Below are 21,506 nucleotides of genomic sequence, written 5' to 3' on the forward strand. Positions count from 1 at the left end.
GCTCTGAGATTTTCAGATGAAGGGTGGTATATTAATTTAATAAATCAATAATGTATTGCTCTTTTTTAAGCCTTGACTTCTTGAGAGATCCTCCTCTCTTTTGAAATAGTTTGCACCCACACTTCCACCATTTCACTGTTCAGAACCCCCTAGTCCCCGTTTTCTCTCTCATGGCATCCTCCTTACCATCATGAAGAACTGCGGGAGTATTTCTGGGAGGAAGTTGGGGAAATACATATGGGAGCAGTTACGTTTTGCGCTAAACAAACGCGAATAAATTCATGCGCGCTCGAAACCTTAATTCAAAAAGAAAAAAGGTTGGCAATCTCAGGATCGGGGCGCACGATGCGCACTTTCTGCACATTTTGAGGAGAACCTGATACGCAAGGAGCTTCGCCCGAAGCCCCTCTGGGCCAGACGGAAGCGCCCCCCGAGCCCCTCACCTGAGGCGAGGCCCTGCAGCACCGAGAGCGCCACAACCAGCAGCGGCGCGCAGAGGAAGGTGCGAGGCGGCGGCGCGAGCCTCCTCCGCCGCAGGCGCCGCATTTCCCCCGCCGGAAAAGGCGCCTCCTGCTGCTGCTCGCGCTCTTTCCCCAGCCGGGGCGGGAGCGCAGCGAGGTCGTTAACCGCCCGCCTTCGACTCCCCTCGTCACAATGGCCGCGGGAGGCGCCGCCGAAGGAGAAGAACTCGCGCCTCGGGGTTCTGCGCAGCCGCAGAGCATTGGCGGGCTTTTCGCCTCGCGCCCCGCCCTCTTTCTCGCCCTGCTTAGCGCCCTTGTTTTTCACGCGCCAAGACTTTAAGCGCGCGCACGCGCTCGCCTTGGATTGGTTGGCTTGGCCTTTTAACGCGGCCCGGGGGGGGGGCGCCCCGGAAAGTTCCGCTCTGGCCTCAGGCGGCTGCGCCCGAAGCAAAGGCCCTGCGGTCTTCCATGAAGGGCAGCATGTAAACTGAACGGAGGAGGAGGATATTGGGGGGGGGGGGACACGACCCCTGGATCCATCAAGTGTTAAAATATAAGCCAGGTTGCCTGTGTGGCCAATGACCAGGGATGAGTTGCAGTCCCAGCGTGGGGGGTGGGTCGGGGACAGCAAAAGTTCCCCCTGCCCAGATACTCCTCTAATAGTCGCCGCATTCACTCCCCACCTAACAGTTCTGCGATCCAGAATCGGAAATGGAATATTGGTTTAGATACTGAACAATGCCATAAAAACAACTTATCAGTCAAATGTTAATCGCCAGGATGTTATAAACAGATGTACCAGTCATCTGCTGTCATATTATATTCTTTTTAAATTGCCTTGTCTATATGTTAATTAAATAAAATTTATTATCTTTTTTAAAAGAGAAGGTCCTGCTTGCAGGCTTCCATAGACATCTGGTTGGCCACTGAAAATAGGATGCTGAACTAGGATGCCTTTGGCCTGATCCATTAGATCTCTTCTTATATTATTAAAAAGAGTATACAGTGGTACCTCGGGTTACATACTTAATTCATTCCGGAGGTCTCTTCTTAACCTGAAACTGTTCTTAACCTGAAGCACCACTTTAGCTAATGGGGCCTCCCACTGCTGCCGCGCTGCTGGAGCACGACTTCTGTTCTCATGCTGAAGCAAAGTTCTTAACCCGAGGTATTATTTCTGGGTTAGTGGAGTCTGTAACCTGAAGCATCTGTAACCTGAAGCATATGTAACCCGAGGTACCACTGTACAATATATTTTTTAAAGCACACTTGGTTTTTTTTGAGGGGCAGTGCAAGTAATATTAATCTTTTAGCTTTTTTATTAAATCTGTTATCAAACGTATCAGGTAAAAGATGTGTTTCACAGTAGATTTGGGAGCAGTATAAAGGAATTTGGTCAGCTTTTTTTTTTTTAATTAAAAAAAATCATTTTATAAGATTGTGTAGGAAAGTGGAATTGGAGAGGAACAGGTGGATCCAGCAACAGTACACTGTAGTACTGTGGAATGTTCTTGTTTACTCTTCTAATCAGGTCTGCCCTGTCCTCTACTGTACTGTAATCCTTTACCCACCTTTTTCCATTTCATACCCCAAGAGTCAGTCACAACATCCTGTGGAGTGCGCTCAGTTATGCCTGGGCTCTTTTGGGGGGATGGAAGGGGGTTCTTCCTTTAGAATATTGTCCTCTAAAGCTTCTTTGGACTTCTGCAAACCTTGGCATTCCCTCCACATCCGCTGGTACCTTCCTTTTGTATGAGGATATTGTTGCTTTGGCAATGTAAGCATTGGCACTCACATCTACAAGATGGACCTGCAATAAAATGTTGTTGTGTAGAGTGCTTCTGTTCTCGGATACGCTCTTCTCCCTAGTTTTCTGTCTACCCCACACACATTCAGCAGTCCATGCACACTGAACCAAAGTCTCATTGGGCTATTTTGAAGGGGTTCTGTTAGGATTTTTTTCTAAAGTTTTTATTTTGTACTTCTGCAAATCTTGGGCTTCCCCAGCACCCGTGCGTGTGTGTGTGTGTGTGTGTGTGTGTGACCATTTTTTTTTACTACGTAAGGATAGGCACTTGAAAAAATGAGTCTATGAGTCTAGTATTAGCATACTAAATGTGGTGCTGGGTTAGAAAGAGGGAAAGCTTTGCAATTCATTTTTCATTTACAGTGGTGCCCCGCAAGACGAATGCCTCGCAAGACGGAAAACCCGCTAGACGAAAGGGTTTTCCGTTTTGGAGGTGCTTCGCAAAACGAATTTCCTATGGGCTTGCTTCGCAAGACGAAAATGTCTTGCGAGTTCCTGCGGGTTTTTCCCCCTTCCCCCCTTTTTCCCAAGCCGCTAAGCCGCTTATCAGCTGATCCTAAGCCGCTAAGCCGTTTATCAGCTGATCCGCTAAGCCGCTTAACAGCTGATCCCCTAAGCCGCTTATCAGCTGATCCGCTAAGCCGCTTAACAGCTAAGCCGCTTATCAGATGATCCGCTAAACCACTAAGCCGCTTATCAGATGATCCGCTAAGCCCGCTAAGCCGCTAATAGCGCTAAGCCGCTAATGGGCTTGCTTCGCAAGACGAAAAAACCGCAAGACGAAGAGAATCGCGGAACGGATTCTTTTCGTCTTGCAAGGCACCACTGTATCTTCACAGTAATCTTTTGAAAAGAGATAAACAAACATTCCCAAAGCACCAGAGGGCTCTAGTACACTTTCTTCGCTGACCTTATAAAAGGTGACCCCCAAACATTACCACTCAGGAAGATGAGGAAGGCCAAACTATAATATTGTTACAAAAGTCCCTCTTGTTACCAGCCTGCCCCTCTCTCTGCCAAGTGGTGGCAAGAGCCCATGGGGTCTGTGTCCCTTTGGAGAACAGAAGACACGGTGGAGAGTGTCTGCTTTAAGAAATATGGTTTATTCAGTCTGCATGGAGGGAGTCCAGATCTTCTGGCATAGTCATTTCAAGAGGTAGCAGCGCAGGCTGCCTGCAGCCAGCCTCCTCCAAAGATGAATCTGCTCCTCTTCCCCCTTCTTCTTCCCAGAAACCCCTTGTCCTCCATCAGAGCAGTTACCCTGGCAACCTCCCAAATCCCCAGTCTCTTTTCACACCTGGCGGAAGGAGTTCCCTTGTATTGTTCTTGTTCCTCAATTATTCCTTGATCACTGTAGCTCAGGAATTCCTTTGCAGCTTGCATTCTCCCATCATATCACAAACAACCCAAACCCTAGCATTTATTAATTTCTATGGCTTACCCTAAATCTATAATGCTATATAAGGTGATTATTTTGATGTTTGACAATCTAAATCTTTAATACATTTTAAAACATTGCAGTAGGGAAGAAAAAAGCATATAATTTGTTTGTGAAGCAGAGAAAACGATTGCTTCATTCATAGATCAGAAAGATCGCTGCCTTTTCTCCTGGATCCAAATCCCTATGAAATGCATCACTACAACTTCATTGTGTGCTCATGTTCTACTGTCACTAAGCAACAAAGAGACTCTTCTCATTTGACAGCTCTGTTCCCTTCCGGTTTTCTATCTCCTTTTACTTTGGTTTTAAAGTAGTGTTTTCTTCCATAAGTTGGAAAGGTTTTAGGTTGTGTCTGTGTGCTGTTAGTTTCCGTGTGAGTTCCTGGACAGGATTAGAAAACAATCAAGACTCTAATATCTCTACTTGGAAACAATACAAAAATAATTATGACTTCTGGAGTCACTGCAAGGCAGTTCAGCCACTTCAATTCTCACAAGATGCATCAGAAGCAGCATGAAGGTCTCTTAAAGAGAATGTATATGCCTTTTGTGAGAGGACCTGAAGACAGACACTTTTTTACCAGTTTCCACAACAAATGCAGTAATGCTTTTCTCAAATCCAATCCATTCATTCGACCTGAAGATAAATCCTACCTTTTAGCTCCACATCGGGATGATCTGCCAATAATTAACCCTAGTTCAGGATTTGTGAGCCCAGGAGGTGCAGTTGAAGCTAACCAAATCATGTACAGCAAAAACAAGGAACCCCTGGGGAATGGTAAAGATGTGCAGCCTCCACCGTCGGCCCCCATCCCACATACGACACACCAGCCTGCAAACAGAAGACTCTCGATATTGGAAGAGATAAAGCAGGACCAGCAGTGGAACTCAAGAGCAGTGCCAGATATTTCTCTCAGGTCCAAACTTGGAGGTACACGGTGCTATCTTTTACTGTTCTCATTGTATTCACTATATTGTCTGATGAAAGGACGCAAGGTGCAGCTTTGGTACATAAATGATGTCCCTTAAAGTGCCAAAATGCATGCTATGCAGAGTTTTATTTAACTTTTCCCCTAGTGAATGAAAAAGTTGCAGTGCTGAAGGAGAACAGGTGACGGGAATGGGTTGTTTAACCCTTTCCTGCTGACCATGGTTCTGTTTAAGTTCAGTTGGCAGGGTGTTTGCAGGGGCAAAATCTGTTTCCTCCCTGCAGTACTGGGCTTATCAAATGTAGAGGGCGGACTTGACCCTCACTCAGACACGGTTCTGGGTGCACCCTTTTGGTTTCTTCCATGCAGTATGAGTAAATGCTGTCATGCACTTCAAAGGGGAAAAGTGAAGTACTGCATTTGAGGACACTGTTCTATGGAGAGCAAATGCACACATCCCTCTCCTGATCCTGAATAATCTATCCTCCACTGACAGAGACAACAAGTTGTCGCTGCAATAAAGGTACCCCTGCCCGTACGGGCCAGGCTTGACAGACTCTAGGGTTGTGTGCTCATCTCACTCTAGAGGCTGGGAGCCAGCGCTGTCCGCAGACACTTCCGGGTCACGTGGCCAGCATGACTAGCTGCATCTGGCGAGCCAGCGCAGCACACACGGAACGCCGTTTACCTTCCCACTGGTAAGCGGTCCCTATTTATCTACTTGCACCCGGGGGTGCTTTCGAACTGCTAGGTTGGCAGGCGCTGGGACCGAACTACGGGAGCGCACCCCGCCACGGGGATTCGAACCGCTGACCACGCGATCGGCAAGTCCTAGGCGCTGAGGTTTTACCCACAGCGCCAACCGCATACAGGCACATTTCCCCCTCCCCCTCCCTTGTGATAGACTGCTTCTGTTGCTGCAATTTTTATTTCCTGTTTTGTTTTTATATTGTTTGATATTTTGTGGTTGTAATCTACCTTGACTTATTTTATAAAGAAAGTAGGTAGAAATCTAAGTTTTTAAAACAAATAAATTTAAATATTGATAGGTGGTTTGTTAGCTATAACATAAGAATATATAAGATGAGATTTAGCTTGCCTGTCCAAACAACTCAGATCATGTAATTGTTTGCTAAACTATACGTTGTGTTGTTCCAAAGGCTCACTAATCTAAAGCAGAAGAGTGGTTCATTTTTAAAGCAGAAGAGTGGTTCATTTTTAATCTAAGAGGCTAAATTTAATTTCAAGTCCCACCTCTGCCATGGATTCACTATGTGGCCTTGGGTAAATCACCGCACCCCGGCCTCAAGTCACATCCACACCACACATTGAAAGGACTCTGTCATTGCTTCCCCCAAAGGATCATGGGAACTAGTTTAAGGTTCTAACAAGGCTTAGCACCAGTTACAAACTACAGTTCCCAGGATTCTTTGGGGGAAGCTGAAGAGAGGGTATAAGAGTTCTTTAAATGTGTGGTGTGGATGTAACCTGTATCTGTGGGAGGGAAATAAAAAGGAACAATATGTACTTCATGGGAGCGTTTGAAGAACAAACACAGTAAAAACTGCAAAATATCAAATTTAAAATGTTATATAAATTATATTAAAAGGGGGAGCAGCAGTAAAGAAAATGGCACCCTATTGGGCCTGGTAAACATATAAGCAATTGGCTCTCTGGGTCACAACCTCCAGCTTCCTGTCTACTTCCTGACAGCAGCTCACTGTCTCTTTTGTCTCTAGATCCAGGGACGAAACTAGGCTTTATTTTAACCGGGCCAAAGACCCAGTTTGGCTCACCCACCCACTCGCATTTGTGTACACACCCACCCACCCAGGCTGGGAGCCTCAATGGGGCTGCTCTGGAGGCTTCACCCAGGGCAAAAAAACTCAGCTTACCCCCCCCCCCCCAGTTAAGGCACTGTCTAGCTCTCTAGACAGGGACACGGGTGGCGCTGTGGGTAAAACCTCAGTGCCTAGGACTTGCTGATCGTAAGGTCGGCGGTTTGAATCCCCGCGGCGGGGTGCGCTCCCGTCGTTCGGTCCCAGCTCCTGCCCACCTAGCAGTTCGAAAGCACCCCTAAGTGCAAGTAGATAAATAGGTACCGCTTTATAGTGGGAAGGTAAACGGTGTTTCCGTGTGCGGCACTGGTGCTGGCTCACCAGTGCAGCTTCGTCACGCTGGCCACGTGACCCGGAAGTGTCTTCGGATGGCGCCGGCTCCCGGCCTCTTAAGTGAGATGAGCGCACAACCCTAGAGTCGGCCACACCTGGTCCGTACGGGCAGGGGTACCTTTACCTTTTTTAGCTCTCTAGATCCCAAACAAACTTCCTTCTTAACCCCTTTTTTCTTCAACCATGCACCCACTGCCCCATTTCCTTGGATCTTTATTCCTTGATGGCTCTTCCCGAACTCTGCCCACCATGTCTTCCTTTGTGCGTCTCCGCAGCTCACGCACATTATTAAGTGCTCATTTTGTCAAGCCCTTTGTTTCTCCTCCATCTGCCCTTCCTTCAGTACCTGCTCTGCCCCTTCCTTCAATTACTCTGCCTCCTTGTTACCTGTCTCTTAGGTTCCCTGGCATCTTGGGACCACTTTCTCACTGTGTCTGCTAGCCATTGATTTCACTCTCTCTTTTTGACCTATAGTGCTCTTTCAGGGTTTTCTGTGGTATTTTCTCAGCCAAACTCAAAATTCACTTCGACTCATTGAAGTGGACTGCGGCAACCATTCAGTTGTTGATATCGTCCCTCATTAGGAAGTATGTTTGCAAGCATTTCATGGTATAACATTAGTTTGGCAAATTACTGCCATAGATAACCACCACGGTCATCATAAAATCATTTAAGTTAGTTAACATAGCAATATAAGAGTTATTTAACTTAGTTGTAATCTTTAATACTGTAGTAGGCTGCATAGCACAAGAAATTCAACATTTTTTTTCAGGATGGACAAGTCCAGTAAAAGTTATACCTGCTCCACCTAAAGTCAAAGGAAATTTTTCACCTCATGCATTTGCGTTTCATGTGGACCCAGACATTAAGGTATTTTTGTTTCCTGCTATTGATTTTGCTGTTGGTATAAACCTGGAGCCTATTTTCAAATTAATACTAGTCCAACAGGCATCTTAAATCTAGGGGGCCGAGGTGTCTTCAGCCCCCTCCCTATTTGTTAGAAAGGGGCTGGGCCTCCTCAGTGTGGAGAGGGTGTGTTGCAGTTTCAGCAGCTGGCTCCTCCAGAGTGCCCAGCCTCCTCCAGGCGATGTGCGGTTGTCTGTGTGGGGCGTCATCCACATGTGGCACGCGATGGGCCCCCTCAATCGTAGGGGCAAGCTGGCACCTCTGCCATGCAGGAATCTTTAGCCCAGCGTGGGGCTCGAATCCCTGCTCCTGACATTAAGAGTCTCATGCTCTACTGAATAAGCCACTCTGAACATTTTAGGCAGCTCTAAAGGTGCAGGAGTAGGAAAAGGGGTAGCAATCTTATGGTTGTGTGCTTGAGACATTACGCAGCTTGGAAAACTATTCAATTAAAGGACTAATCCCTGCAATATCTTTTATGATTTCTCTTCATAACGGTTTCTTACGAAGTCAAGTGATCCTTCCTCTGAAGCCTTCAGAGATGAGAAAGCGCGGAAGTATATGTATACCTCAGTGGCTCAAAGGTGAGCTTCTGTTTCTGGTAAGGAAGGACTCTTTAAACAGTTGGTGTTCACCTCAGTGGCATATGACTGTCTGCTTCGTGCAAGATGTGGTTTTTCTCTTGTTACAAATGCTTACAAATATCAGTGCACATTGTTACCTGCAAAAAAGGGCCCTGGATGACAGGATGGTACGTAGGAGCTTTCGGTTGAACCCCTCCTTTAGGTCTCACTTTGTTTCTGTGATTGTAAGTTGTTTTAAACTGTTTTTAATATTACATTTCAATGATATAGCCTGCCCTGGAACATTACAGTCAAGTGAGGGTAAATAATAATACAAGCTGACATGCTTATTTTCCAAAGATTAGCCATCAGGGAGGGGAGAGCTTGTGAAGGGTTTTTTATTTAAAAAAATACATGGAAGAACATTCAGTCATATGTATCCCCACTTGTAATCTGAAATGCTACAGCTGAGAAATTTAGGGAAATGCTTCTTCAGCTCCCACTTCCAAGCTCTCCCCTACCTGATATATCTCAATATATCAATATATCTCAACTGAACTGAAGAAGGCATCCTGTTTCCCTTCCTTTCTCCCCAGTGTTGTGCCCCACTTTCCTCCCCCCTATTACTTTTCATGCCACCACTGCCACATTGCCAACAATAGCACTCGTAGTTTCTCTAGTGCCACAGTAACGCTGGACGGGATCTTTCCTCAGAGCCAACCATTCTGGATGGGGTGGGCAAAGGAAGGCTGTTTAGACTTAGAGGGGTTAGAGGGGTGGAATAAAATAGCCTTTTCTGCTGTGGTAAACTCTGCCAGCACCCGCACCCTTTCTCAGAGCAACGTAGGAAGAAGAAGAGAAAGGGGCAGCAGAAACCATTCCTTCCACAGGTAGGGGGGTGAACAGGTGACAGTGCCCGCAGCAGGGAGAGATGGGGGGGCCAGGGGGCATGCCAGTTCACCCTTCCCCTTTGCCCACTGCTTGAGGCAATTGTCTCATTCCACCTCATGGCTGGGCTGACCCGGCCTGCACATAAGAAGTTGGAGGTCAGGGACAATAATTTTTGCCAAAATTTCTTCATGACATGCTAGTTTCCTATGTGGAAGGATTTGGGTTTTGCTTTTGAGTGCCGAGACCTGCAGTCTGGAGTGATGCAACCCAGACAATATTAGGCCTAAAACAACGATCTGTTGGGATATTTTAGAGCCATTCAGGTACACATGGCCATGTCATTGATCTGAAGGTATAAGATGATGGTTATTATTTATTAAATTGGTTAGACATAACATTCAAATGTCAGAATGAGAAAAACTTTGGAAAAATGATTTGAAATTTACAGCTTGTACACTAATTAAATAAAATTATATGAAAATGATGTACAGGTGGTATCTAGGTAAAGGTAAAGGTACCCCTGCCCGTACGGGCCAGTCTTGCCAGACTCTAGGGTTGTGCGCTCATCTCACTCTAGAGGCCAGGAGCCAGCGCTGTCCGCAGACACTTCCAGGTCACGTGGCCAGCGTGACAAGCTGCATCTGGCGAGCCAGCGCAGCACATGGAAACGCTGTTTACCTTCCCGCTAGTAAGCAGTCCCTATTTATCTACTTGCACCCGGAGGTGCTTTCGAACTGCTAGGTTGGCAGACGCTGGGACCGAGCAATGGGAGCGCACCCCGGCGCGGGGATTCGAACCGCTGACCATGCGATCGGCAAGTCCTAGGCGCTGAGGTTTAACCCACAGTGCCACCCGCGTCACAGGTGGTATCTAACACCAGTTAAATTAGCAAAAATGTATAAATCAAGAGAATACAAATGTTGGAAATGTAAAGAGCTAGAAGGTATGTTTTATCATATGTGGTGGCAATGTAAAGTTATAAAAAAAAGGGAAATGATATATAATGAACTGGGAAAAAATGTTTAAAATAACCTTTCTTAAAAAGCCTGAAGCCTTTTTATTAGGAATTACAGGAAAGCAGATACCAAAAAAATATATAAATCTTTTTATGTATGTGACTACAGCGGCATGAATATTGATAGCCCAATCGTGGAAGGAGGAAAAGATCACCACAAAAAAGGACTGGCAAATTAAGTTAATGGAATATGCAGAAATGGCTAAATTAACAGAGAAACTTAGAAATCAAGACAATAACATTTTGAAATGAATGGGAAATCTTTATTGCATATATATCAAAGCATTGTATACAAATTGATACATTAGCAGGGTTTTAAGAAACATTTCCTGGCCACAGTGATTCATGCGATGGTCACCTCCAGGCTTGACTACTGTAATTCGCTCTACGCGGGGCTGCCCTTGAAGCTGTCCCAGAAACTCCAGCGGGTGCATAATGCTGCAGCGAGGCTCCTCACGGGGTCTCTGCCATGGGAGCATATTCACCCAGTGCTTTTCAAGCTGCACTGGCTCCTGGTGGAGTACAGGGTCTAGGACCCTCGTACCTATGGGACTGCCTCTCCTGGTATGCCCCATAGAGGACCTTAAGGTCCATAAATAGCAACACCCTAGTGGTCCCGGGCTCTAAGGAAGTTAGATTAGCTTCAACCAGAGCCAGGGCCTTTTCAACACTGGCTCCAGCCTGGTGGAACGCTCTGTCTCATGAGACCAGGGCCCTGCAGGATCCGATTTCTTTCCGCAGGGCCTGTAAGACAGAGTTGTTCTGCCTGGTCTTTGGCTTGGAGTCAATTTGATTCCCTCCCCCTCTTTCTTTTTTCTTTTTCCTTTCTCCTCCTGTGATGAGGCTGCATTTTAATATTTTAATGTTTCAATATTTTAATGTTGTATTTTAATCTTGTTTTTAAGTTGTATTCATTCAACTTGTTTTTATTATTGCTTGTTAGCTGCCCTGAGCCTGGCCTTGGCTGGGGAGGGCGGGGTATAAATAAATAAATAAATAATAATAATAATAATAATAATAATAATAATAATAATAATAATAATTATTATTATTATTATTATTATTATTATTATTATTATGATGATGATGATGATGATAAAAGATAGAACTGGATACAGATAGCCACAACCACTGCTGTAAAACCTCTTTCCCTTCTTTTTAATGAAGAGCAAATGAAGACATTCCCTGGGATAGAATGTTGCCCCCCAAAGTCAAGCCTCCAGATTCGACATTAGAGCCAAGGGCTGATAGAGTCTCGCAGCGTTTTTCAATGAAGCAGTATGAACCAGAAGCAGAAACAAGCCAAGTCAGTGAACTTCATTTTAGCTTGTTTATGGGTTGTTGTTGTTGTTGTTTAAATCATAGTCATAGATCAGTGGTAGAACACACACTTTTCATACAGGTGCCCCCCATGTTTAATCCCCTGGCTCTCCAGTTAAAACGATCTCAAGTAGCAGAGCTGGGCAAGCACTCTACTGGAGACCCCCCAGAGCTGCTGCTAGCCAGGAGTGAACAGTATGAGGCTAGATGGACGCTCTGACTAAGTATCAGGTAAGTTCACGTGTAATGTAGGAGAGCCATAGTTCCAACCGTAGTTGCTGATCCTGCTCTGGGTTTCCCTCCTGCTTGATTGTGGGTTGATGGCACTGTTTAAATGCTGTCTCTTTTCATTATGTTTTTTGTAAGTATCTAGCTAAGTTGCCTTGGGGCTCGTTTTCAGTGCTGAAAAGTGAGGAATGAGTTAACCAGGCAAGAAATTGGGGACTGGGACAGGATTTTTCCATGTGGAATTTTTAGTTTACTCTTTTATTTTTAACAAATTTAACAGAGAACTAAGAAAGGAAGGGAAAAGGGAAAGTGTGTGTGTGTGTGTGTGTGTGTGTGTGTGAGAGAGAGAGAGAGAGAGAGAGAGAGAGAGAGAGAGAGAAGGGGAAGTGTGTGAGAGAAAACCCATAAGTTCACATCATAAATACAATAACCATCCCATCCATCCACATTAATTTAAAAACATGAATCCATGTGTGCTGCCCAGACAGGTATCCACATGAAGTTGACGTTCGTCTGCTCTTAATAGCTGCTCCGTGGGGGAAGCCTTCATGTAGGACTTGGATGAGAGGAGCTATAGTCATTTAAGAAGCCTTTATGTCACAATTAAAGGCATCCTGTCCCATGGCAGATAAAACTATCTCAGTGCCAAAACAAGTTTTGTTCCATTCCTCTCATCCATCTTATTCCCACCATGCTCACTGGCTACAGCAAAGACCTGCTACGGCATGGTTGAAGTGAAGGTAGGTGTCATAACCTCACCACTCTCCAGAAGCCATCTTGGTATATAAGCAAATATCTAAATGAACAAATAATAATCATGAGAACTCGTGCCTCTGTTGTCTTTCTGTGACACTGAGCGAGTTTCTTGTGATACTTTCTACTCTTCCTGTGCAGAAATGTGTGCTGAAATTGTGACCCAGGCATGTCCCAACATCCGCATCCCATGTACATAAACTTCCAGTTCTTCTTGTATAAGCAGCTACAATGTGCCAGGCACTTTTCAGTACAGTACTGAAAATTCCTGTGGAGAATGTGATTAGTCTTATTGTTACTGTGATTATTAGCAGTAACGGTGTTATTCGCACAGGTGGTGATCCCAAAAACATTCTTACTGTTCCAGGTTGTTGGAAGCCTCTGGGACAGATTTCAAAGAAGAGCCTTCATATCACCGGACAAGCCAATTAATTTGTGAGCTTCATTGATTTCTATAGTTTGAAAATGTTTGTAGATTTTTAAAAATCATCTGTACTTTCTTTCATGGTTTCACATCATGGGAATTTTAAAGTGACACGAAGCAAGATTTTTGCTGTACGCATATGTACAGTTGTTTTGGTGGCACTGAATTTGGGCTGGGAGAGAGAGAGAGAGTGCAATTGAGCTAGACGGATCTTTGCTATGACCAGAAGTGCATTTCTGTGTTTGTAAGGCGGAGCAGGGTGGTGGCAGGGAGCTGTCAGGGGCTGGGTCACTCTCTGTTAGCCCCTGACAGAGAGTGGCCAGCTGAGGTGGGAATAACTTATACTGCAACATTTGCTGCCAGCGACCTTGAAGGCCAAACTATTTTAGGGTTTGTGTTTGGGGTTTTTTTTAAAGGGGAATGCAGGGTACAAGGGCCTGATATGCTGGTTGCAGCAGAGGTACTTTCCACTCTGCCTGATTTTGCTATCACCGTTACCCTTCCTCGCAAGAATCCATCTGCTCCCCAGCACCACCTGGGAAAGGAGAAAATTCTCTCCCAGTACTACTTCTGCAAAAGGACAGTTCAGATAATACTTGCACATTTGAAGAATGCACGCACACACAGGATTGTGTGGACTAACTCCACCCCAGCTGTCAACTTGCCTAGTACAGGAGGTTGGTGAATCTTGCCCATTTCTGCCTCTCTCTGTTTCTCTTTTTTCCTAATCTTAAATTCAGTTCTCTACATGTCTGTAACAGTTGGTTTTTAGTTTCGGAATCATAGAATCATAGAGTTGGAAGAGACCACAAGGGCCATCGAGTCCAACCCCCTGCCAAGCAGGAAACACCATCAGAGTACTCCTGACATATGGTTGTCAAGCCTCTGCTTAAAGACCTCCAAAGGAGGAGACTCCACCACACTCCTTGGCAGCAAATTCCACTGTCAAACAGCTCTTACTGTCAGGAAGTTCTTCCTAATGTTTAGGTGGAATCTTCTTTCTTGTAGTTTGGATCCATTGCTCTGTGTCCGCTTCTCTGGAGCAGCAGAAAACAACCTTTCTCCCTCCTCTATGTGACATCCTTTTATATATTTGAACATAGCTATCATATCACCCCTTATCCTCCTCTTCTCCAGGCTAAACATGCCCAGCTCCCTTAACCGTTCCTCATAAGGCATCGTTTCCAGGCCTTTGACCATTTTGGTTGCCCTCCTCTGGACACGTTCCAGTTTGTCAGTGTCCTTCTTGAATTGTGGTGCCCAGAACTGGACACAGTACTCCAGGTGAGGTCTGACCAGAGCAGAATACAGTGGCACTATTACTTCCCTTGATCTAGATGCTCTACTCCTATTGATGCAGCCCAGAATTGCATTGGCTTTTTTAGCTGCCGCGTCACACTGTTGGCTCATGTCAAGTTTGTGGTCAACCAAGACTCCTAGATCCTTTTCACATGTACTGCTCTCAAGCCAGGTGTCACCCATCTTGTATTTGTGCCTCTCATTTTTTTTGCCCAAGTGCAATACTTTACATTTCTCCCTGTTAAAGTTCATCTTGTTTGTTTTGGCCCAGTTCTCTAATCTGTCAAGGTCGTTTTGAAGTGTGATCCTGTCCTCTGGGGTGTTAGCCACCCCTCCCAGTTTGGTGTCATCTGCAAATTTGATCAGGATGCCCTTGAGTCCATCATCCAAGTCGTTGATAAAGATGTTGAATAAGACAGAACCCTGTGGCACCCCACTAGTCACTCTTCTCCAGGATGAAGAGGAACCATTGATGAGCACCCTTTGGGTTCGGTCAGTCAGCCAGTTACAAATCCACTGAGTGGTAGCATAGTCAAGACCGCATTTGACCAGCTTCTTTACAAGAATATCATGGGGCACCTTGTCAAATGCCTTGCTGAAATCAAGGTAGGCTACATCCACTGCGCTCCCTTCATTTACCAGGCTTGTAATTCTGTCAAAAAACGAGATCAGGTTAGTCTGACATGACTTATTTTTCAGAAATCCATGCTGACTATTGGTGATCACAGCACTCCTTTCTAGGTGCTCACAGACTGTTTGCTTAATGATCTGCTCCAGAATCTTCCCTGGTATTGATGTCAGACTGACTGGGCGGTAATTATTTGGGTCCTCTCTTTTCCCCTTTTTGAAAATAGGGACAACATTTGCCCTCCTCCAGTCTGCCGGGACTTCGCCTGTTCTCCAGGAATTCTCAAAGATGACTGCCAGTGGTTCTGAGATCACATCTGCCAGTTCTTTTAATACTCTTGGATGCAGTTCATCTGGCCCTGGAGACTTGAATACATCTAAACTAGCAAAGTATTCTTGTACTATCTCCTTAGTTATTCTGGGCTGTGTTTCCTCTGCTGAATCATTTGCTCCAAATTCTTCAGGTCGGGCATTGTTTTCTTTATCGGAGAAGACTGAGGCAAAGAAGGCATTGAGGAGTTCAGCCCTTTCTGTGTCCCCTGTTTGCATTTCACCATCTTCTCCTCTGAGTGACCCCACTGTTTGCACTGAAGGTGCAAATCAGGTTGATTCCCTTGATGCGCAAGCTGAATTAAATCCTCTGTCCCTACTCTAGGCAGCTTAAGTTCTCCCCGGGCAGCATGAGTTCCTTAAATGTCAGCCAAAGCTATGGCTCTTCTCATTGACTAAGAAGAATGGTATTTCTTCTCAGAGTTCTGTGATGAGGAGGAGGGACAGACTGACAAAAAAACAAACAAACAAACAAACAAATAAACAAACACATGGGAGTCAAATAGGTGTAACCATGTTTCTTTAGCACATAAACGTAAGAGCGATTAGCAATCGCAATGCCCACCCTAACCAATCCCAAACCCTGCAGGCAGGGGCAGCCTGTCCTGTTTCACCATCTGAGGCGAAATGGCAAATTGCTGCCTCCTTCACTGCCCCCGAAGCTTCACCTACCAGGCTTCTGGCAAGATCTCACAAGAGTTCTGTAATTCATTGCAAGATTTCACTCCCAGCCACTGCCACTGCTTCTCCCAAAGTGTGCAATTCTGCCGCGTGAGGAGCTGCCTCAGTCTGCCTCATGGGTGAGCTGGCCCTGCCCACATGGAACTTGGCAACAGCAAGTTTGTTGAGCAGATGAATAGTGGCAGTTGGCTGCTGCTATAGTCATGTGACAGTCTGTGGCCCTGGTCCTTCTGTCCCAGGTCTTTCAGGCCACCAGAGTTTGCTTTCCTCCTTGTTCTCTCCTTTCTTCCTCAGATCTCTGTCTCCAGTTTCTTCAGTCTGCTTCTCTCCTTTACCAACTGCCCTTCCTTAACTGACTCTCCCTCTTTCCTCATTACCTCATTGCCTGACCCTTTGCAGAGCTGCATTCTAAGGAGCAAGCATCACAATGGAAGCTCTTCAAGGAGTAAAAAGACTTGCTGTGTGTGTGTGTGTGTGTGTGTGTGTGTGCGCGCGCGCATGCACACTTTAAATGAAGTCTGGTGATCCAGGGCAAGCTGGTGGTGCAAAAGGCACCAGGTGGCAAGGCTAGAATCTGCAAGGCCTAGCCGGTCAGGCAATGGTAACATCCTAAGTGTTGGAAACCCAGAATTAAAGTTTTTACTACCTACCAAGGCTGAACTAGGACCCTGTGCCCACTATGTGCTCTTAAAAATACACATGCCATTGTAAATTGTCTGAAAGTTGTCACATCTGATAACATACCAAATATTGATTGTACATTAGTAGGAAGTAAGTTAACCAATTTAATGTGCCTTTCATCTTTAACAGTGTTAGTCCTTGCTCTCGAACTCAACATCTCCCTTTATACACGTAAGTAAAAGTTGTTATGTGAATATATATCTTTTCTCTTAAGCAGGGGATTTGTTCATTCAAAAAGAGACAAAAAGAGACGCAGTCTGTTTGCATAAGTGCTCCTTGGTCCTCTGGATGCCCTTGACTCCTGTCTTCTGATTTACAATGGCATCCAGAGGACCAAGGAGCACTTAAGCCTGAGCCACTGAGCCAAGAGCAGTAGGCAACGGATCACAGAAAGAGATTCCCAAAGTGAGGTGGAGATTCAACAGGAGGAGTAATGTCATGAATCAGAGCTGAGGAGCTAGCAGGACTCTGCACCAGAAGTAAGCCCAGTTGAGCTTGATGGGTCTACTCCCAGGTAAGTGTAGGACTGCAGTCTTCTATAATGAGAAAATGGATGTTGTGTGAGTTCATAATATTAGAATTCAGAATCACCAGATAAATTAATTGGCAGGAGGACAGAAGAAAAATACGTGTATTTATTTAAAGCATTTTTAACCCACTCTACACCCAGAAATAAGGTGGTCAGACACAAAAGAATGCAGGACTCTTGCACTTTTAATGGCGGTTTAGGGGAGAAAATTTCAGCAGGCATAGCTTGTTATTACATGTATAGCTACTGAAATTTCTTCTACACAAGCGTGCATCTTTTGCATCTAGTCACCCTAGCCATAAAAATATTTTCAGAATAGCTTACAAATGTCATTGATAAGAAAATCCTTGTCTTTAGGCTTCCTGTCTCAAAATATATGACAGAAAGAAAAGGGATTGGGAAGGAGGAGGAAAAAGCAAAACCAAGACTCATCAAAACTTTCTTTTGCGCTGCGCTTCCGGGGCACAGGTCCATGCTTTAAAACTCCATGTCCGAGCAGTTACTGTGTTTTGTTTTTGTCGTGGCACTTTCCCTGGGAAAACCTGCATTTTACAATTGAATCAGAGCAACCAGCAATCTGCAGAAAACCCCCTTGGCATTTGCTCTGATTCAGTAGTAAAATGCGGGTTTTCCTGGGGAAAGTGCCAGGGAGAAAAGGAAACCACTCAGACACAGAGTTAAAGCCTGGACCTGTGCCTAGAATGCGGCACAAAAGGAAGTCTGGATGAGCCCTTTAGCACCATTTCTTAAGTTACAGAATGTAATGACCAGCTGAAATGGAAAGATTTAAAGGAAGAGATAAGCCAAATGTTGCTGATCTTCCAGTAGAGTCCATGAGGAAACACAGTACATAATTAGCATATTAAATTCATTGCCACAAAATATACAGTATGGTGTGGCCTGATATTTAAAGGACTGGACAGATTATAGAGAATTTTTTTTTACTAAATATCAGCCATGACAGCTAAACAGAACTTTCCCTTTCAAAGGCAGTGTGCTTATGTATGCTGGAGATAAACAATGTTGACTTCATATGAGCTTCCTATCTAACTGGTCACTTCTAGTCTCACTGGATGTTTGGTCAAAATTAATAGGGTTTGGTCAAAATTTATAGTTTCTTATACTCTTATATGCTTCAGTTTATGGCAGTTCACGGCAGAAAAAGCAACTTTGTACCACCCCTCCACCATTTTAATATACATATTTTCCCCACATTGTGATTATCCCAATGTATAGAATTGATTTTAGAAGATTGTCAGTTGAAATGAACTCATTCTCATGCTTGACTTCATATTAAGAGGGCTGATAAATAGAATAGGCATGCAATTCAGGCTATTACCTGCTGCAAAACCTATCCTATGGCTGTGTGATTTCATAAATCATCTATGAAGAGCTTGGAAACTGACTTGAGAAGTTGCTCTAGCAATTGTGGTCCTTGTGGACAGTTGAACAGCCAGCTGGGACAAGTCAGACCTATGACAAAATATTGCAGTGAATCCTCACCCCGAAGCACCATATTATAAGGTAGAAGGCATAAGGGGCTCCAGCAGACCACCCCACCCTTCTCTCCTTTCTGCTTTTCATCGTTCTTTTCCAAGTAACACTCAACTGGCTATGGCTACTGAGCGTACTCAGTTCTCATTGGGCTATGCAGGAGAGGTCCCCACATCTACCAGTGGTTTTTAGTATATCCACTCCCGTTTCTCAGTGTCCCTTTTTGGCTCCAGTCCTGTTGGCACTTGCCACATGAGTTTTGCCATTCTAAGCAAGAGGCAAAAAACAGGAGGTGTTTTTTTTTGGGGGGGGGGTGTTTCACTTGGAGGTGAGGCCAGGCAGTTCTAAATACCAGCACTGAATAGGTTTGAAATGTGCAATAAGGAAGCCCCACTGGAGGATTTAAGAGGGTCTTATTAGCTCCTACATCCCTGGGCAGGGTCCTTGTGTTTAAGAAATCGTGTCTCCAAAGCATAGTGTCGAGTCAGACATGAGAGAAGAGGTGCTTGTCAAAAGGGACAGGAACAAGGCACTACAGAAATGGTGATAAGCACCTTTTGTGGACCATTCTGGATATACCAAGGCATTTTGTCTCCAAAATGCAGCAGAAGGTCAGAGATGATACTGTGCTCCTCCTCTACACCTGCTGTCCATGTTAGGATGCAAGCGTGTATTAGGGCTCCAACAAGAAACACCATCCATGTCTGGTTACTGAGGCCAACTGAAATTTGTGGCCCCTGCATATTTATTTGCCCCAGGCCTGCACAACCTGTGATCCAGCAAGCCAAGCACAGCCCACCAGCCACACCCACTGCCTTGCCCAGTGGCTTGAGAAACCTCTTTTTTGCCACTTGCTTGGAATGGCAAAAGCATGAGGGGGGATTATCAAGCATGTAGCATATCACAACATGAGAGTAATGGGCTACATTCAGCATTGTGAGTCAGAAATCATGGCTTCTGAGACATTGCTCTGCTATTTCCTGGTACTATTATTATGGTTGGTTTTTTGTGTACTGGATATAGAAATATGGAAGAAACTAATGAAACTGTTACAAAAATATGAGCTATACCAGTTTCTTGGGGCTGAATACAAAAGGCAGTGGAAGCAGTGATGACTCCATTTCTTTCTCACATTATTTACAGTTTCCCCAAATTAGCTTATTCCACCTACGTGGTAAAACGTTGTCATCCATTTTTTCCTACAAGCACACTGCCTAGTTTTATGTGTATTTTGGTACGTGACTGCACAAATCTCTGTGTATGTTTTTGTGCACCTTTTAAATAAATAACGAAAAACTTGGAGCTTCAGTGGCCTCAGCCAGCTGTGTTATAAATAATACATATTTGCCTTTTGATTCATTCCCCCTTTTCATCCAAACAGAGGCTGTGTTGGTGCAGAGAATCCTGAGGACCTGGACAATCCCTATGTAGATGTAATTGTTCACAGCAGAGTTCGAAATGCAGAACCACAATATGTGAAATCTTCCTAGTATGTAAACCTCAAGTTTCCTTTCTTGTATAGTAATTACTGATTGAGAACCTGAGAGACTCCATATCATGCTGCCAAGCAGGATTTAAGTTTATTTGGAACCAGAGCATATGGGACTGGATGCGGGTGACTCAACTACAGACTTCTGGGATAGTAAAGGTACCCCTGACCATTAGGTCCAGCCGTGAACGACTCTGGGGTTGCATGCTCATCTCGCTCTATAGGCCAAGGGAGCCGGCATTTGTCCACAGACAGCTTCCGGGTCATGTGGCCAGCATGACTTAGCCGCTTCTGGCGAACCAGAGCAGCGCACAGAAACGCTGTTTACCTTGCGTGGCTAGGTCTCAACCCCACCCCCCTTTTGTTGGATAAAGACACAAGACTCAAATAATTAAGGTTAATGGGCTAAAAAAGGCCACAACTTTATTGGTTACAGATGATGAGCGGTATCAGCTTAGGCATTGGATCTAACCAACTATATCTGATTCCAGCCCATCTGCTGGGAGCCCAGAAAGGGTTAACCTCCAGTAGGGGGAGTCCTGCTGATGCACATCAACTAGGAGGTCCCCGGGGGGTCATCAATAGGGGTCGTGCCTTGGGCCCTCACCTCCCTAGGCTTCGGACAGGGCCACACACTCCAGAATCCTTTAATGGAATACCCTTCAATATGTGGGGCAGGTGATGGCGCTACCTCCCCTCATCTCTTCTCCAGAGTTATTCCAATGCCTAACCCCCATACCATAAAAGTTGTGACAATTTGCTACGAGGTAGGCAAAAATCAAGTGGCTGTTGCCAATTTGCCAAGTGGAAAAATTCCTACCAGGCCCCTCAATGGCAACCAACCAAAGTCCATAGCAAGGTCAAAAGGGACAAAAACCTTAAAGGGCGGGAGGGTGGGTAAACTGGAGCACTGGAAGCCAAAAGAGAGAGATCTCCCGGCTGCATCCTGCCCTTAACGGGCAGGCCACACCCCCAGACCGACTGGATTGGCCGGCCCGGCCAGTGACACAGCCGGGAAACCCCCCCACCCCCTGGCCACCCACCCCCTGCGCACGTGGAGGGGTCATGAGAGCTTGCAATACCACCCCCTCCTTAAGGCAGAAATGGCCTTCCCACTGCAGCGGTACCTGTTTATCTACTTGCACTTTGACGTGCTTTTGAACTGCTAGGTTGGCAGGAGCAGGGACCGAACAATGGGAGCTCACCCCGTCGCGGGGATTTGAACTGCCGACCTTCTGATTGGCAAGCCCTAGGCTCAGTGGTTTAGGCCACAGCGCCGCCCGCATCCCTTCTGGGATATTATGGCAAATCAGTTCATGCACTGTGTGATTGCAATGGAATTTATGTATTACATACACCCACACATCATTTTATTTGTATGCTACCTTTCCATTGTTAAACCATGCTCAACGTGGCTTACAACATGAAAAAATATATATTACAAACATAACTAAAAGTAATTATGCTT

At 45.3% G+C, this 21,506-nt stretch overlaps 2 protein-coding genes across 5 annotated transcripts in view; one reads left to right on the plus strand and one right to left on the minus strand.

The window, feature by feature from the left end:
- The window catches only part of ZPBP (zona pellucida binding protein), a 41,370-nt gene extending 40,678 nt beyond the window's left edge, over positions 1-692 (minus strand). For all 3 annotated transcript variants that reach the window (XM_081168603.1, XM_081168602.1, XM_081168601.1), the window contains exon 1: positions 444-692. In XM_081168603.1, the coding sequence (XP_081024729.1) occupies positions 444-546 (103 nt within the window). In that variant the 5' untranslated portion in view covers positions 547-692. The remainder of the gene's footprint in view (positions 1-443) is intronic.
- Positions 693-3,102: 2,410 nt separating this feature from the next.
- Positions 3,103-21,506, plus strand: part of SPMIP7 (sperm microtubule inner protein 7) — a 30,715-nt gene continuing 12,311 nt past the window's right edge. For both annotated transcript variants that reach the window (XM_081168594.1, XM_081168593.1), the window contains exons 1-7: positions 3,103-4,639; positions 7,581-7,678; positions 8,225-8,298; positions 11,351-11,489; positions 12,852-12,919; positions 16,656-16,697; positions 19,931-20,038. In XM_081168594.1, the coding sequence (XP_081024720.1) occupies positions 4,156-4,639; positions 7,581-7,678; positions 8,225-8,298; positions 11,351-11,489; positions 12,852-12,919; positions 16,656-16,697; positions 19,931-20,038 (1,013 nt within the window). In that variant the 5' untranslated portion in view covers positions 3,103-4,155. The remainder of the gene's footprint in view (positions 4,640-7,580; positions 7,679-8,224; positions 8,299-11,350; positions 11,490-12,851; positions 12,920-16,655; positions 16,698-19,930; positions 20,039-21,506) is intronic.

This window comes from Podarcis bocagei (assembly GCF_964188305.1).
Source record: "Podarcis bocagei genome assembly, chromosome: 13".
In the NCBI taxonomy this organism is placed as follows: Eukaryota; Metazoa; Chordata; class Lepidosauria; order Squamata; family Lacertidae; genus Podarcis; species Podarcis bocagei.